Source organism: Halichoeres trimaculatus, unplaced genomic scaffold (assembly GCF_033239565.1).
Source record: "Halichoeres trimaculatus isolate MK-OKI-2021-1 unplaced genomic scaffold, fHalTri1.1 fHalTri1_scaffold_4, whole genome shotgun sequence".
Taxonomy (NCBI): Eukaryota; Metazoa; Chordata; class Actinopteri; order Labriformes; family Labridae; genus Halichoeres; species Halichoeres trimaculatus.
The window spans coordinates 17,297,785-17,316,431 of NW_027437182.1; the positions used below are offsets into that span (position 1 = coordinate 17,297,785).

General features: G+C 41.4%; 1 protein-coding gene across 3 annotated transcripts in view; it reads right to left on the bottom strand.

The window, feature by feature from the left end:
* Positions 1-2,179: 2,179 nt before the first annotated feature.
* ttll7 (tubulin tyrosine ligase-like family, member 7) overlaps positions 2,180-18,647 on the bottom strand; it is a 77,051-nt gene continuing 60,583 nt past the window's right edge. Inside the window, exons 18-23 of one of the 3 annotated variants that reach the window (XM_074668786.1) lie at positions 18,434-18,514; positions 15,261-15,421; positions 11,701-11,874; positions 10,325-10,431; positions 5,473-5,577; positions 2,180-4,592 (exon numbers count right to left, since the gene is read on the bottom strand). In XM_074668786.1, coding sequence (XP_074524887.1) covers positions 5,495-5,577; positions 10,325-10,431; positions 11,701-11,874; positions 15,261-15,421; positions 18,434-18,514 — 606 coding nt within the window. In that variant the 3' untranslated portion in view covers positions 2,180-4,592; positions 5,473-5,494. The remainder of the gene's footprint in view (positions 4,593-5,472; positions 5,578-10,324; positions 10,432-11,700; positions 11,875-15,260; positions 15,422-18,433; positions 18,515-18,647) is intronic. The other 2 variants (XM_074668788.1, XM_074668787.1) reach the window with 2 other exon arrangements.

Genomic DNA, 18,647 nt, shown 5'->3' on the forward strand with positions numbered 1-18,647 from the left:
GGAATAATAAATGAAACAAAAAGAAATAACCTTTTTAATATTTTAACACCTGGTTTGAAAAGCTCATTCACAAGATTAATATGTTTCAGGACTCAAAAGCAAATGTGTTGCTGAGAAACAGAAATACATGTAACATGAATAAACCAAGCCTCCAGAACACTGTAAGTGAAGACCCAATGTGTGTATGTGGTGTGTTTATCTGTTGGTTACATGTCTGTTATAGGAAGACCCCCTGCTGAGAGCAAAGATGCTGTAAATGAGGCACCACAGACAATGTATTGCAGCCGATGTCACTGAACGTGCCCCCTGAGAATACACATAAAACACAAACATACACACAAATGTGAGGACACAGGCGCAGGTGTGAGGCCTGGAAAGCTAATGAAACACTACAGTGAACATATGTGAACATGCCACACACACACATACACACACACACACAGAGTAAATAACACACTGCACACAGCTGAGAGGACAGATACGTACTCATCTCTCTCTCACACACACACACACCATTTCATTCAGAGGCGGTATTTGTCTGTTAAAAAGGTCACTTTTGTAATTTGAAAGCGTACAAACCACCACTGGCTCCACTTTTAAAGCCTTACTAGAAAGAAAAGAGGCCATTCGTGCCTCTGGACACCTCACTCACAATTACAGAGCAGATCAGGCTGCTCTTTTCCCTCCATGTCATTGGAAATAGTGGATTAAGAGCGAAAAAAAAAAAAGGCACATGTTTTTAAGCTCGGCCATCTGTTTTTGGGCAAAAGCATGGCTGTGTGTATGTGTCTCCTTCCTTATCTCATCTGAACCATCCACCTCTCACAGCTCCCTGTCGCTTTTTTACTCTCCAAGCCGAAGAGGTCGGCTTAGGGACCTAAAACTGGGTCATCTGGGTGTTAAAAAAAAAGGGGGGGGGGGAGAAGAGGGAACTGGACAGTTGGACAGTGGCTGCAGAGCAGCCTGGACCACGCTCAGGTAGGGGAGGAAGGGATGGAGCCATGGTTGAGACGGAGCTGAGGAGGGGGAGCTCGGAGTGGAAAGGTCAGGACAGAACAGTGCAGCCCCATTGCAGGGGGAGATATTTTTGGACAGCACGTCGGGGTCGCAGCGCCAGACTGTCAGCCTCTGGTCTGCAGCGGGCCAAGGCGGAGGCCAGAGAGCCTCAAGGTCACGCCCTGCACCTCTTCCGCTGACAGAAACAGGGAGGAAAAGAGGGATGGCTGGAGGAAGGAGGGGGAAAGGTCACAGGAACCTAGAGTCCATGCTGCTGATGCAGGTCTAAATAAAACTCCCTCTGTTCTTTTTGAGCATACACACACTCATGCAGGGCGGTATGCAGGTCAAGATGGAACATGAACAGGCTGCTGGGTACACACTCTTATTTCTGAGGCGAGTGACAGTTCAGGAGTGTCACCTGTCCACAGGGGCCTCTGTGTGAAATGCGATATAACTCAGTCTGTCTGACCCACAGAGCTGGAGAGCTGCTCCTGTAATGGATATCAGCTGGACCGGAAGTCTGGAAACCCATTAGTGTTAGACAGCTCTTTAACTCATTGTTTGTAATTAGTTCTTTTCATTTCACAGCTTGAACTCTCGCACTGTTTTCCCAGGTAATTCAAAAAATAACAACAAAAAATTGAATATGCTCTTTTGAGAGGGTTTTTTTTGTACACATTTTTTTCCTGTCATCAAAACAGGAAAACATTTACTAATTAATTTTCTTGAAAAGTAAACCCGTAAACAAAAAGCTGTACTGATTTGAAATAAATAACAATAATAATAATAATTTTGAAAAACTGTATAATTTGTGCAGTGATTACCGGGAACTTGTCTCAAGTAAGTGTTGCACTTTGACTCATAATAAACAGAATTCTCAACCAGACGTGTTAACAGTGTCATGACCTTGATGTAGTCTGAGGGTTATGGCAAGTATCTTAAGTCTGATTGTTTTCTTTAAAAAAAAAAAAAAAAAAACATTAAGTCTTTTTTCTGTTGTTTAACACCAAAGGAACTCTTTTATTATGTCTGCTTTCTCTCTTTCAAAATACGTTTTTGTTATTTTAATTTTGTTTTCTCCATCAGTCAGGTCTATCCAGCTATCCAGTGTAAAAAAGCAAAGAACTTATTCCACTCTAAATGACATAAGTGACAGAAACAGACAGGGGGAAATGTTTGCTTGAACATTTTATTGCTATGTAAAATTAAAAATCTCATACCTTCGATGCAAAAGAACTACCTTTAAATAACACAAATAAAATCAGGCAAAATGAAAATATTTGGCATTGTGAATAGCTGTTCAGTGTATGGGGGGCATTCGGTTTGAGCAGAATTTCTGATCCTTTGAAATGCACATTAAACTGTATTGTACAGCCCACTGATAAACTACCACCTCTGAAAATCTATCATCTAAATCATCTCTTACAGGGTTGTACACAGGGCTGAGTAAACGACATGTAACACTAAGTTTCTCCCTACCAACATGTAATACTGTATTTAACTGAGGTCCTGCAAGAGATTCAGGAGACATTAACCTTGAAAAAAAAAAAACAGAACACATAGAGTAGATGTGCTTATTATTGGCACATCCTTGATATTCCTGGCACTTATCTGCAGTGCGGTGGGGAAAAGGCTGCAGTTGCTCGTCCCAGGCAAATTACCACTTTTACAGTGCGGTACATTAGGGCTGAAGAGCCAAGTCATTCAATGTGCTGCACAATCCGTAAGCGAAGCAACTCATCCCTCTTATCTTTTACACATTCATACTAGAGACGACAAATCTACAAGTGGAGTGTCTTCTTCTGAGTGCAGCCAACGCAAGACACAATAATGACAACGTAAAACTTCAAGTATAATCCATCTAATCACTAGAATCTGGTTCAGGGTCTAAAATCTAAGCATGCAAAAACTACTGTTATGTGCACCCACTTTCTCTTTCTGTGACAAAGTGCATATTAGAAACTGGGTGCTCTCTGAGACTTAAGATTGGCTCTTTTTGCAGTGGCATCAAAGACAGCTCATTCTCTAACAGGCAAAGAGGCTTGGCTTTACTACTCCGACATTCTAAACGTGTCGCTTAATTATGCTGCACTTATTATCACACATGGAAACATGAAGAATCAGAATTCAAGAGATTTGAGTTTTCTGGACATCACCTCTTCAGTGTATTCTGACCATAGACCGTATAAAGAGTGGACAGTGTGGCTACACCATTTACCATTGTACGGTTCTGAAGCTAAAACATCCGACTGACATGTGCCGCCATTGGCAGCTGTTGTGCAGTCAGAGTCTGCGCAGTTGAGGCTGTGAGGGACTCAAAGAGAATCTAAGTGGAGCCGAATGACAAAAATGTATATATATATTTTTTGTTTTGAGACTAATCTCTTTAGCTCCCCCCCTTCAACATATTTTACAATCCCTGAAAAAAATACACAAGAATGGCAGCTGTCAATTATCATTAAACGTGACTGAAAGCCTCGTTTTGAACCCCTATAACTAATGCAAATGGAACTTTTCAGAAAAAAAGAGGACTTGAATACAAGGCAGCCAAATGATATCTTTAAATCACCACAACCACTGGATGTAAGAAACATTTCTACGAGGTGTATTCATTTTTTAAAGTTTGACCACAGCCCATCTGGAATGGCTGGGGAGATGGATGTTTTGACCTATACTGCAGCCAGTCACCAGGGGGAGCAGTTTTTTTTTTTTTTTTTTTGTGGTGACCTTGCATCGAGCTGAGCAAGATGATGCCCATTTCTTTTTTTACAGTTTATGACTCTGACCTGAAAAAACTGGAACATAAAGTGACTCTTAAAAACATTCAAAAACATAAAGCATCTGATAAAAGTTATAGAATGAATAAAATTTAAATAATAAAATTACAGTCAGCAAAAATAAGCTTTTTGTTTTGTTTTGTTTTTTTACACCTTTCTCAAACAATTAATAGCTTTTTTGTTCTCATTCCATATCTGCATTCTGCTCCAGCATTCACTGCATTCATGGAATACCTTACAAAATAAGTAGGTACATAAATAAATAATCCTTGCATTGTTTAGTATTTGTTATTTTTTCCTTATACAGTACCTCAACTTGTAACTGTACAGTAAGTAAGTATATTACAATAGTTACAAGGTCAAAAGAAGGGTAAACCCATTGTCTGGTGATAACAGGGGTTGAAGCAGGAATCAGGGGTACTGGTGGTCTGCTGGTCGAGGAATGACCAAACATATCTGGACTGAACATGGCCCTTTGGCAGTTCCAAATCCACCAGGCCATTTTTGTTGGTCTTCCACAAGAAGGAAAGAGGGTTGGCTAAGGTAGAGGTTCCATCCAGTGTCCAGAGCTGCCCCAAATATTCAGATCCATCCTGGACGAGCTGAGATCGGAGTTTGGCAGGGTTAGAATCACCGAGAGGGAAGGGTTGAGGTCAATAGGTAAGGTGTCCAAAGCCAGGGTTGCCACTGTGACCTCAGAAGTGGCCCATCCTGGCGGCAAACAGGCTGCGCGAACGTGGCGCAGCCGAGGACATGCGGCCAAAGCTGGACGAAGGCCACTTCACGATGAACTGGGAGGTCACTGGCAGCAGATACCTGGACAGACGGAAAAAGAGCAAGGGACGGAGGGATTAGGGGAGAGGATGAACATAATGAGAGGATTAGATATGCAAAGGTCACAATTTAGAGGTCAGGGCGCATTAGTGCTCAGCACTGAGACCACATACTGCCAACTTTCCATATATTGATTTTACCATTTATGTCCCGCTCCATTCGCACATTTCAGCCTTAATAAAAGCCTGTTGATTCAAGTTATAATGACATCAGCTCTACTAGAAAGCAAAAGGAAGAAAATAAGTTGGCTTATTCCCTCTTAGATCCAATCATCTGAAGTATTTTGTGTAGGGCTGCAACTACTGATTCATTTTAGTGTCTATTCATATGCATTATGCACCCCAATAGTCAGGTAACCACTTTGTAAATAAAAGGCGAACAAGTCAAAATCTCTGAGAATATATAAGGTGAAAATACTAAATGTCTTGAGCAGAAATTTGTACTCTGGCTTTCCAACTCTGCTCTGGCACATCAAACCATAGAAGATGGAGAAAAAAGTAATAAAGTATCTTTTGTCTCTTTTTTCAGACCAGCAGTTCAACTCTCTTTTATTTTAAATAAGAAGCTGGGAATTAGCAAATTCTTGCATAAAATTCATTCACTGTCATCCAAATTGAAAGGAACCTGGTCTTTGTGTAACTGACAGATTGTTGCAGCCCATGTTTTAAATCCAAAAGACACAAGCACAAGCACTATCGGTTACAACCTGTCTACTTACACAGTGAGCATTAGGACTCTTCTACATGTATAAAATAACAAACACTACACTGAAGTGAACGATGCAGATCCTTTTCTTTTAAGAACAACTAAGTTTTCAACTTTAACCCTTAAATTTCTGGTATCATGAACAGGAAATCCTCACCTATCATTCCGCGGCACAGACGTCAGAACTTTTCTAAGACTTTTCTATGACACCTTCCACCGAGACAGAGCAGTGAGGCAGCTCCTGCTAACAGCGTTCCAGTACCTGAGAATGAGACCAGTGTCAGGTTGAGATAAGAGTCAGGAAGGGCTGAACCCTGCTCCCATCTTCCTTAGTTACTGGAAATGAGTCAGATATGGTTGTCAGAGCAATGTCAGATGAGATGATCAAATCCTGGACAGGGTTAACTGAAGATTATGCAAATGTTAGGGTACTGTTCAGGAGACATAAGACAGGGGAAGCTGAATTCTTCCAGACTGATCAGTTGGAAGAATGACTTAAGTGTCTGCACTTTTGCAGTACCTTTGTCATAATATCATATTAAACAGTGTAGCCCTATTGCCACATCCAGGGATCTTTAACTAATAAAAGATAGATGTAATACCCGTTTAGTTGAACATGTACAATGGTCAAAAGAAATAGTCCCTTTGGAAGTGTTTAAGATGTGACAATCTAATCAAAAGGGAGCCACTGGGGCCGAGGATTACAGAGCGAAAAAAGTAATATCTCCTTTTAAGCTGGTGCAGGGAAAGCATACGTTTTCTTTGACAGCTCTCTCTCCTTGTGAAATAGCTCTTGGACAAATTAGTTGAGAAACTGCTTCTAAAGTCGACCAGAAAGGGGGAAAAAAGCACATGTCGCTGAGGGCGTCGACTTCAATAGTGCCCCAGACCCAGGAGAGTAAGAAAGAATTCAAATTAACTTCATTTAGTCCAACAAGAGTGTCCTTGAAACAGCCTCGAGTGGGCCGTAGGTATCCCTTCAGCATTTCTTCTTTTGCTGTGACTGGACTTGTTGAACAAGGGCTCAGTCCGGTTTTCTTCTTAAACTCCTGCACCCAAACCTCGAAGAACAAGAGGACAGGATCTGCTTTGCATTAAGCCTTCCACATTTGCTTCCACTTGGTAGCTCAAAGTGAGCTTTCTTGTGACCGTGATGGCATGAGTTTATCAGACCACTGAATTCAGTTCTTCATGTTTTGTGTCTCTCTCCTCGGCTCAACACCTTTCTCCATCTGCCTCTTATATGTGATTGTCCATACATCCATATAGATTCTGTTTAAAGATATGTGGAATGGTTTCTCCTTTCACCCTTCCGTTTCCATAAGGTTTCCACTATAAACCCGGGCATGAAAATAGCAAAAAAAAAAAAAAAAAAAAAAAAAGGGAAAGAAAAATCAAATATTGAAGATCCATTGGGAAGGAGTGTGTGTTCTTAAGAGATCCTCTGCTATTCGCTTTGAGAATATTCTGCTTATAAAAAGGATCACAGTGGTGGTAGTGGCAAGAGTAAGGGGGGGGGGGTTCCAACGTCCAAGCGGCTGCTGTCCCTGCAGGCTATGTTTAATTGGACCCTCATTCAGCATCTTCCAGGTTTGTCCTCCTTTTGATCATGAAGAAGGTCTTGGCGACGGCAGGCAGGCTTGAAGAGCCAGGGGGAGGCTTGTTTCGTGCACTTGTGCTTTGCTTCAATCCATCAGCTGACAGGGAGACAGAAAGATGCGCTCCTTCTCTGTTCCTCACATGCAAGGCTCCCATCTACTACTGTTGACTACTGCCACGCCTCTGCCACGCTATTCCATCGAAAGGCGTACTATGGTGAACTGAGATCAGGCCAGACACAAAATGCCATGACTAAAGATTGAAGAGGAGACTGCTTCGATAGCTGACGCAATCACAAAACAAGAGGTACAAAGAGGCTTGAAGGTTATCTGCAGCCCACATTCAGCTCACCACCCCAATTAACCCTAATTACTACCGCACTTCTCCAGCAGATGAAAGTTAATAGAAACTGAAACTTTTGTCATCATGGGGGAAATTGTCTTTGGGTAGTGACAGTAATTCTAGGCTTAACAAGAAAGTCATTAGCAGAGCTATTTAGCTACTTCCTCTCATCTGCCCACACAAGCTGAAGGACTTTTCTCAGACCTGTGAGGCTGTTGACACACCTGATCAGAGCACTCCATAGAGGAGGGATGCTTGAACAAGAGCGGGTAGTTGTGGTCAACAATGGGTACGACTACAGACGACAGCTTATGTGCTGCCAGGAGCTCTGCTGCATTTTTTTTTTTTTTATCATGAACGTGTCATGCACAAAAGAAAGTGTGTAAATGTTTAGGAGGAGACAAATTAGCCAACACTGATGAGCTTTGACATCAGAGTCTGACTGTGAAGATCTCCCAAACTAGTGTGCCACTTCTAAACCATTGCTCAACTATTATTTAGTTCAGTTTAATTTAATTCTGACTTTTGTTTTGTTTTAGTATTGGTTTTAAAGTAAAATAGAGCTGATGATTTATTTTTTCAATCATTATTAATCGCACAATATTAGTTAATCTTTTGTTAATATATAGTTAAAATGTCATTATTTTCTAAATTTAACACCTTCTAATTCCGTATAAACAATATTAAATATTATCATATCTCACCCATCTTAATTTGGGAATCAATGTGCTTCATGAGCTTGACTTTCAGATTCATTATTCAGGTGCTCTGTTGCTTCCTTAGTTTGGTCTAAAACTACGACTTAGAGCGCGGTCACACTGGCCATCCAAACCATGCCGTGCTTAAGCACAATTGCCCCCCTGCAGCGCTGACCCCCAGCTGGAGAGTACGGCCAGCACTACCACATACTACCCCTACCAGACTTTAGCAGGTATCAAATATGCACATGGCCCGCCTACGTCATCGTGAAGCATCTGTTTACATGAAGTGCGATCTCATCAGAGTCAGCACAATGAGCAAAGGTTATAATAGTTAACTAAAACAAAACTAAAAAGGAAAACTAAAATTTAAAATACATTGCAGTTAACTCAAACTAATAAAAACTAGAAGAGAAAACAAAAACAATAAGTAAACTAAAACTGTATCTTGTGTTCACAAAACTAACTGAAACTAACCAAAATTAAAGACAAAATGTCCTTAGTTATTGTTTTTGACAATATTAATAGCCTTTAGGATTTAAATTAATCTGACACATTTTCCCAATCAATTTTACGACAGTTTTCTGCAGTCCAGTGCCGTACAGCACCATCATAGCGACGTATAGGGACGAGCTTGTTTACTGCACTGACTGGCTGTGCGCTGTGCTGCGACCAAACGTAGTGGAGCAATGAATCAGAGCATCTGTAATAGTTTAATTTCATGTGAGTCTGACTTTATTGTTACCAAGTCCAAGTTTCTAATTATTAAAGCTCATATTATATTGTTTTATATAATTTATGTTTTTATTATTTTTATTTAATTCATGTTAACATTATTTTATATAATTTATGTTTATATTTTTATATTACGTTTATATTATTTTCTTGTGTTTAAGGCAGCAGCCGACAGTTCAGTATCAGCATTGACTGAGCAGTGAGCACTATGTTGAAGTGGAAAATAAACTTTATTAAAAAATATTTACTCTGACCTTTTTTAAGCCTGCACCTGGTTAATAAGGTATGAAAAACTAAAACTAAACTAAAACTAAGCCTTGTTGCAAAAATTAAAACTAAATAAAAACTAGAATGCCTGCTCCAAAACTAATTAAAACTAAACTGTAATGGAAAAAAAAAAGTCAAAACTAACTAAAACTAAATTATAACGGAAAAAAAAAATGTCTAAACAAACTAAAACTAAAATATAATGGAAAAAAAAAGGTGTAAAATAACTAAAACTAAACTATAATGAAAAATCCAAAACTATTTGCTCGTGCATGAAATAAACTGTGCCGAGCACACTCTCAGCTTTAGTGATGCAGTAGCCCAAGTCTGTTTGGCTGCACCTGTCTGCTTAGCTTGTAGACAGTAGTAGTTTGTATTCCATTTAGATAAAGGAATATATGTCACAATCCTTTTGTAAGCAAAATAGGGCAAAAAGTGAAAGATGGTAAATCCAACAGGCTATCCTTCAGGGTTACACAGTGACAGTGGATTTTGTTTGTATTGTTTTGAGACAAAGTTAAAAAAAGAACCGAGCCTTGCTTTGAATTGATTTGTCGCTCTGGATCTGGACACAGCTCAAGTGTAATAGTTAGTTCTTAGCTACACGACAAACACTGACAAGGGATGAATGATTGTTGCAGAACAGTCGTGTGACATGCATGCAAACTCACACACCCTTATTCACACACATTTTACGCCCTCTCTTACGCATTAATGGAAAAATAATCCTAATTAGTTTCAGCTATCAGAAGTGGAGGCAAGTAGCGACTGTTCCCTGCATGCCCGATGGAGAGATGCAAGCCGACTGTGTCGTGTACTGCAAACTATATGATGCAAGGCGAGCTATTGTCTGTCTTCTTGTGACAAGAAGAGAGCGGTGCTTGGGTTGATCATGGCGCTGATGCAGTGCAGGTGAAGGGCTCAGCTCCCACTGGGACCACTCATTCTAAAAATGCACTCTGGGTAGGATGTTCTTGATAGAAGCATTGAGTGGAGGAAGAGTTTTGTATGTGGCAGCAGGGTGATTGGCTGATGATGAACAGCAAGCTGCCGAATGGTTGCGTTGTAGACAAACAGTGCTCCAAACAGTCTCAATATGCTTCCTCTCATGCCTTTGACCATGTATTTGTATAGTTTTCTGCCACTATAATCAGAGAATTTGAAACATATCCAAAATATCACTTAAGAGGGTAAAGGTGAGAAAGGGAGAGGAGACCATGTTAGACTGTTGGTTGCAACCATTACTGTGCAGGTGGGACCGAGCCTTTGTTACAGCTGTGAGGTGGTGAGAGCAGCAGAAAGCAGGGAACAGGGACGGTGCTGGAAGATGGTGAGGGGGGGTTTAGCAGAACTAAACCAAGCAGAGACCTGCGTCGAGGGGCGAGGAGACGGAGGAAGAGGAGGAAGAAGAAGCAGCAGCGACAGCAGCAGGGGTTGGGCCATGGGTAGAGGCTGGTCCAGCAGCAAATGGTAAGCTTTTTTACACAAACATATATAGACATAGAAGAAATAAGGAGAGACAGACCAATGCATGCTTAAATGGACTCTCAAGGATTCCTACTGCAAAAAATGGATATTTCTTGTGCATGCTTGAGTGTTAAATCCAATTACAAGTTATGTTTTTTATTCTGTATAACTGTCCCCTTTTCCACTGACATTATTAAACTTATCCTCAATATAAATAAACTCAAAATTAAACAATCAAAAGCATCACTGTCTGATTAGTGGAAACAGAAGCAGCCCTACTTTCTGTACACAAGCCCACATACTTTTGTTCTAACAGCTTAGGTTTTAATACTGTAGGTGCAAAGTGATAGCCTGTTAAAATATGCGCAAGAGTTATGAATCATGTAAAGTGAGGCCCCGGGAAAAAAGAAGCTCTCTCTCTCATAAGGTCATTTGCTGCACAGGCTCATCTGGGCTCTAATTGAATTAAGCAGGCCTCGGGGGGCCCGGGGCTAACCTGAGCGCTAATCTGTGGGCCATTATTTCCTGTTAACAGCACACTCCTTCTCTCCCTCTCCCCACTCTCCTTACTCCCTGTCTACCAGCCCAAAGCATATGTGCTCTAAAAGTTCACTTGCTCCAAACCTGAGCTGCTGTCTCCTGCAGGGTTTAGACTTAAAAATAGAATGAGACTGATTTTTTTTTAGTTTGTTTGTTTTATCCGTGTTAGGTGATGAAGATGATGTCTCCTAAGGCTCAAAGGAGAAGAGAGAGGAAATGTTCCTAAAAGGGATTTATGATGGTAGCTGTTCAAAATGTTCAAATCAAAGTTGCCTCCTGAGTATGCAAAAGTGTGTAAACATTTATCTCTCAATTTAGGTCCCTTTCTCTGCTGGGAGATTATCAAAGTTTATAACAAAACAGCTTTGTATTTTATTCCACTAAAAGAAGCATTATTAAGACGTCAAACCTAGACCTTATTACACTTATTGTCTGGTTTAAAGGTCTATAGGCATCATGAGACCTTTGCTGCACAAAATCAGCTACTCTCACTTTATTAGATGTCCTTTAACAAATGAATTTTGTTTTTTGTCTTTTCCAGTGCAGGAGCTCAAAACCCAGCAAGACAACACTTAGGACAGCTTCAACCAAGGATTCTATTTTTTTTTTTTTTTTTGAACCCAACACAGCTGCCCTGAAGTTTAGTGGCGTATCAGTTGCAGCAGGGATGCTATGAGAATCTTCAAGAAGTAAATTGATCAGTGGGGAGGCATTGAAGAGATAGGTGTCCTTCTCACCTGGTGTCATCCCATTCAGGGCTGAGTCCTGTCAAAGAGCCGCGGGACTCTGAGACAAACTTGTACACGACCAATAAGCAGTCCCTGGACAGCTGGACCAGCCGGCGGCAACACTGCAGCTCCTGTGGCGTCACCACCTCACTGCTTTTACTGAAGATGGTCTCCCAAGCCGAGCTGAAGATCGAACAGAAAGCACAGATCTAAGGTTAGATTAAAGTTATGGATAAGCATCGCTGTGAGTTTATTAGTAAACAGTGCTCAGCTATCGTGTCTATGCATGATGCTAGTCCATAGATTAAGCTGCATAATCTGTGTGCCTTACTCATATTCATGCATATGGAAATATGTTGTTTCATGTTTGGCCTTCACATGGACATGCATATACAAACAGTCTCTCACACACACCCACACACACAGTAAGATGGATAGACACACAGAGAGGGAGGATGAAACAAATCCAAGTACAGTTAACCCCCTTTACAACCCTGGACATACCCCTGACTGTGAGAGAGCTTCAACAACTGAGACACACAACTCCAGGGGGTACGTTTGATGTCTACCCCCTTTCACTCCTTGGTTAGTGGGGGGTGCTTCCTCTGAAAGGGTTCAAAACTGTGTGTGTTTCCATTCTCTTCGTCTAAGTCCTTTTCAAAGCCTGTTGAATTTATCGCCCACAATAGCTGCGAGGCCGTTTGATTGTTGTTAAGTCCCTTAGATAAAATATCAAACAGGGGAAGCAGAGGTGGGGTTGGGGTGCTCGGATTTGGAGTGTGCTTTTCGAGGTGCACTTCTCCTCTGTTGCCTCGTGACATCGGGGCCCCCCTGTGTGTTTTCATCCTTGTTTGGGCTATGGCCTGTTGTAGTGCAGGGTTGGGTGATAGGATACCAAGCTGGCTGGATCTTCCATGGCTAGCTGTGATCAGACAAAAGCAACATGGGGTGAAGCATGCTGGGGGTTGGCTGGAGCTGGGCTGTGATAATCCTTTTGAGTATTTCTCCACTGAGTGTTGTGTCATCTTCATGATGTATCTCTTTCAATTACTCTCCTCAGTTTTTTCCTCCTTTTGCCTTATTTTGCCCATTGCCCCTTCCTCTCCACTCATCCACGTCCCCATTCTTCCTCAATTATGACTGGAAAAGAAGTTAGGGAGGAAGAGAGCAAAGATATGTGGGTAACGACTTCAGTTTCACCCTCTTAGCCCTTTGTGTCGAGGGAAACACGGCCACTGAACAACTGAACTGTAAAGGATATGGAGACGAAGGATGAAAAGCTACCGCTGCAGCTGTTCAGCTCTCAGGGTTGTATAAGTGTCTGCGTTTTACTGCATGTAGCTTTGTTTTAGGGCTCTTATATGTAAAAACATATATTTGAAAAGCAGCCCCATGCATCTGATGATGTCTTACTGTGTGACTCTGCAAGAAGCTAAATATGTGTCTAAGAAAAGTCGATGTGAACCAGTGAAGGGGAGCAGTAGTTTTGCGTGTGTGTCTTGTGAGCTGTTTTGGGGTTTCTGCAGGGACATGATCAAGTGAGCTGTCACTGCAGTGACTCATCCTGTAGGAAGCTACTTTCTGTCACATCAAACAAGTTGAAAAGAAAAAAGGTAGCTGAGTAAAAACTTCAAAGTATTTGATAAGAAACCAAAGTAAAAGAACTAAGAGGCCTTCATTCACCCTCTTCCTGCTTCCATCCTTTCACACGCTTTTTCTTCCTCTCACCTGTGAAAAAGCTCTGATTAACAGCCCAGATTTGTGACCCTAATTTGCACTCTGCCTCCACAGAGTAACATGTTTCTTTCATCCCCTGGAGCTTTCAGGAAAGTGCAAAGGGGTCTGGTCGGTCTGTCACTCATTCCCTGTCATTCAGATGCAGTTACTTTGCCAGTCATACTGAATAGAAATGGTAAATTGTCCCTGCTGTCACTGAAACTGATACATTGACGAGCACCGGGTTTGAGGACATGGGGAGATTGACTGGAGCATGAACTGTGGAGATACATAGCAATGTAATGAATGTAGCGGTGTAAAGCATGATAGTTTGTTTGTGTTGAACCAGATTAATTGGTTCCTTTTCTACATGGTCCTTTACTGTGGTTGGTTGGTTTTCATTTAGGTCATTAACTCCAGTCAAATTCACGCTTCCCTAAGGTATGTGTGGGTGTGAAAAAGTGTTGGGTTTACACATCCTTTCTGAGCTCTCTTCTTCACTTTTCAAACAGCTTTTCTGAGTTAATCCTGTTTACAGTCAAGGGCATCGACCAAATTAGAGATTTTCTGATACAGACACCAGTATCTGTATTAACATCTGTAATTGCCTCAGTGCTAATTAGTCAAATGCACAACCTCCAGATACCATAATTTTAGCCCCCTGCCTGGGCTCAGGTAAATTATAATAATTATAAATTATCATCAGCTGAGGGTGCAATTTTTGGAGAGAGCAAGCAAATTGATAACAAGCATCCATATGCAACCAATTAAATGTACATATTATAATAACACACAGATCAGGCAGGCATTCTGTACTGGTCAACACTGTGTATTCATACAGGATTTTGTGTTAAAAGGGGTAAAGTGGCATCCGACCATCCATCCATTTATCCATTATCTTTACAACATTTCCTTTTAGGGGTCATGGGAGGCCAGAGCCTTTCCCTGCTGCCATTGGGCAAGAGGAAGGGTGACACCCTGGACAGTTTGCTAGTTCATCACAGGACCAACATATAGGGGCCGTTTACACAACAACGGTTTTAAGGGTGAAACACACAAGTTTTCTTGCGTATCAGCCTTGCATTTACACGGAAACGGAGTTTCAGCCGCAAACTTTTGAAAACGGCCTCCAGAGTGGGATCTTTCTGAAATGCTGCCAACACCATTGTCGTGTTAACAGTAAGCCGGTGTTTTCAGTGGAAACGCTGATGTCACACTCTGCTTCGCGCGAGTGCATATGACAGGACGACAGTACAGTTGTTATGAACGTCGCAAACTATCGTGTTGTGGTCGTGCTGCTGAATCTGCTGACTGTCTTCATACAAAATGTGCATCTGTTGCTCCACTTTTGCACTTAGAATTCCCCAGTACAATAGATCGGCTCAACTCTCCTTCGGTGGAGGTCACCCAAAAGCTGCTTCTGGACAAGACAGTTATAGCGCCGACTACAGGCCTGGCATGCTTACTACAGCGTTTTCAGTCCCTCTACGTTTCCGTGTAAACACAAATTTTTTACCACTGCGTTTTAGTGTTTTCAGATGAAATGTTGTTGTGTAAACCAGGCCGTACAGACATACATCAATTTCCACCTACAAGAAATTTAGAGTCCTCAGTCAACCTGATGAGTATGTTCCAACATGAACCTTCTTGTTTTGAGGTGACAGCACTAGCCACTGCACCCCTGTGAAACCCTGCATCCAAACATCTCTACCTTAATTGCGTGAGGTTCATGTCATCACACCTTTAATGTATTTCATACCAGCTCATACCTCACTGAAACGCAGGACTGTGAAGCTGATGACCAAACCTAATCACAATTTTTCAGCATTCAGCTTACACTCAGACTGACATACCCAGTGTTGGAGAAGCAATTCCACAGTCCCTGTCCGTGACTCCAGAGCAGGCGGTTGAAGACCCGGTTAAAGAGCCTGTAAAGGTGGAGACTCTCGACATCTGGCTCCCTCCAGATCCGCTGCAGCGCTGAGCGCACATTGGTACGTACGATGTCTAACACCTGAGCAAAGAGTGGAGGAGAGGGCAATGAAGGTTTAAATCAAGGCTAAGGACCAAAGGTGACTGGGCCTTCTCTGTCAGAGCTCCCATCCTGTGGAACCACCTGCCTGAGGAAATCAGAATGGCTGACTCCTTGTCCTCTTTTAAATCTCTTTTAAAAAAAACACATTTTTATCAATGTGCTTATACTGGAGATTCTAGCTGAGTGTGTTTTGATTGTTGAAATGCTGCATTTTATTTTATTTTATTTGACCTTTAACTTTTTTCTTTCACAGTACATGGGCAGGATCTTAAACTCTAATATTTTGTAGTTTTAATCTGTTTTAACGTTTTTAGTGTTCTTAATCATTTATTTATTTTTCTGATGTCTTCCTTTCTTCTATTTGGTGGTGGTTTTAGCCTTTTATAATTTCTTTAGTTCCTCACATTTCTCTTTTCTCTTTCCTGTATTTCTTCTCTTTTATTTCTTTCATTGTTGGTTTCAGTTTGTACAGCGCTGCTGCTTTTGAAAAGTGCTATATAAATAAAGTTTATGATTACCATTATTATTATAATCATTATAAATCAAGCATTTGATAATGACTGAAATTTATCCTGCAAAAGGTGACAGTTCTCCCAATCGAAATGCATGAGGTGGCATTTGTTCCAACTGTAAAATTTCTCTTTTTTTATTCAATCTTATCATAAAATTAGCAATCAAGGAAGAAAATGCACACACTCAGTAACAGAGAGTATTTAAGAATGAACACAAGAACAACCTGTAAAAACATCCTGAAAACACATCTATTCAGTCCTCACACACACACTGACAATTTTATTATTACAAAGCATGTTCAGGGATGGCCCATGGCACTGCCTATAAGAGAAGAAGGGGGTGCTGGGGTAGTGGCAGGACAAAAAGGACTGGGGCAGATAGTGGAGAGCATAGGAGGAGACTAATTGCAGCATGGCCGTCAGTCTAGGGAAGAAGGTGTCAGAAGTTCCCGGGCGGTCTGAGGACACCTGCGCCAGCTTTCCATCCTCTTCTCTGTTTTGCCGCCTCTCTCAACCTCACTGCCTTTTCTTCCTCCCCTTTTCCTTCCTTTTCACCTCGCTCAGAGTGCAGCGCTGTGGCTCTTTTGACTTTGATTCCTCACTCCTCATTATTGACGTGCCTGACTGACTCTGTGTGTGTGTGTGTGTGTGTGTGTTTTGTGATGCGAAGAGGCAAGATTTCCCTACAGCAATACAAAGCGAGCCGCGCATGCACACTCAGACAAACTGATAGATGAGTAGACACACACACATATGTTTTGGTATGGTAATCAGATGGCAGAGCGGTGGGCGCTACATTCCTGACCTCTGCCTGCTGCTCATTAGGCTGCCCTACTCCAAATAAAACATCAGCTCGCACCGCCACAGCCCACAACACAGCCAAACACAGTTGTGCAGAAAGCGGTGGCTGAGAGATCACATCATTACTGACACGCCTACTGGATGCCATTTCACGTCGTATCCCCCTTTTCTGTTTTGTTTACATCCTATTTGGTGTGTCTACCTCGCACTGTCTGGCATGATAATGATCTTCATGCTTGTCTTATTTTTCATTCTTTCTCTCATGTTGGATTTGGGGACTTTAAAAGTTGTTCAAAAGCATTCAGAGAAAGGAGAGGGGCTGGGGCATTTTGTCAGCGATTTAAAAACATCCTATACGGGGTAATAGTATGGACCATGCTGCAGCAATAATGAAGGCAAGCAATTTACACTGTGTCAAATGATGCAGGTGGCATGTTTTTAAGGATTTCTATGTAGGAAGATGAGGCATTATCTCTGGCAAAAGTTGTTAAAAGTATAGATAGTGCGGGACTTTTTTCCATGCATTGTGTTAAAAATCATAAAACTTCTTTTTTTTGACAGCATAAAAGTACAGAATCTGTATAAAAATAGAGAAACTTTTAATGATTAGAATGCTCTGTGATTTGGGGAAAAGATGGAGCACTTGTTGAGCAGCCTAGGAAGTGAATGAGGATAGGGAGCAGCGTTTAAGTTTTCTGATTGTTTCACATAAGGATACAGAAACATGGCCCTACAGGAAGGTGCAAAAACCTTTGAATGCAGCTGAAGCCTGCGCTTCATCATCCCTGCCACTCTGCTCTGCCTCTCAGTCACACCCGAAGCCCTTCATACATCAGTGACACAGCAGACGGTTCTGACTCTCAGGTTGTCAAACACTGATGCTTTGTCATGCTACCTTCTGCATCTCTCACAAACGCACAAGGTAGCCTTTAGGTAGACTGTGTAGCCCCAGTGTTAAAGTCTGTTTCAGGCAGCCAAAGAACACAGGAGTGCCCACGGGCTGAGAGCAAGACACTTCCTGAACACAGCAAATATTATAAGAAAGTAAAATACAGAGAAAGAGCAGGGTTTAGGAACATTTTACGCCTCCCGCCATGACATACTGGTGTCAAAAGTGACTCTAATTTACCAGCAACTGTGCGAGTTGGTAAAACAAAACAAAAGTTGTTTTATCATTTTAGCCTAGGACTTGTTTTCATAAGGCATTTTTTGTACTAGTGGTCTCCTGCTGAATTTTAAATCAAGCTATCCAACAACTATTAATCACTTATTGAGATCTTTTTTTTTTTTTATCAAACTCACGGGCTGATTTTCTCTTTCAAACAAATAGTTACATATGATTTCAACTCTTTTCCATTCAAAAAGGTTTTAAGAGGCACGCTAATCCTCACATAACTTGTTTTCCTTTTTCTGTTTTATGGGCTCTTACTTTCTGTTGGAGTTATGACGTACTTAGCTTACGGAGAAGAGAGGTCTAAATTCTTACTGATGTCAAAGAGGGTTAAACTTTTTTGGGCTCTTTAATGTATTATAACCTTGCCCAGTTGTGAGTATCTGAAACAGAGATTCTGCTGGAAATTGAAGACTTGGAGCTGAGCTGTTGTCCAGTTTTTTAGAGTGGCAGATCTAAAATGTGTTGCCTCAGGTTCTCTTTAGTTAAATTCTGCAGAAGACCTACCTTTCGTTGTTTTGTGGAGTCCAGCTTCACAAGCCAATAGGAGGCCACTTTTGATTTGTGGTACTTCCAGTTGTCAAGAATCTAAACAGAGCAAAAATGACACAATTAGTAAACAGACAGCAAGTCTTCTGTAGCTTCTTTGCTCAAAAACTACTGTTTTCTATTGCACTTTCATCAAACCCAGTTCCAATCCATGAGAAAAACTTGAAGATAG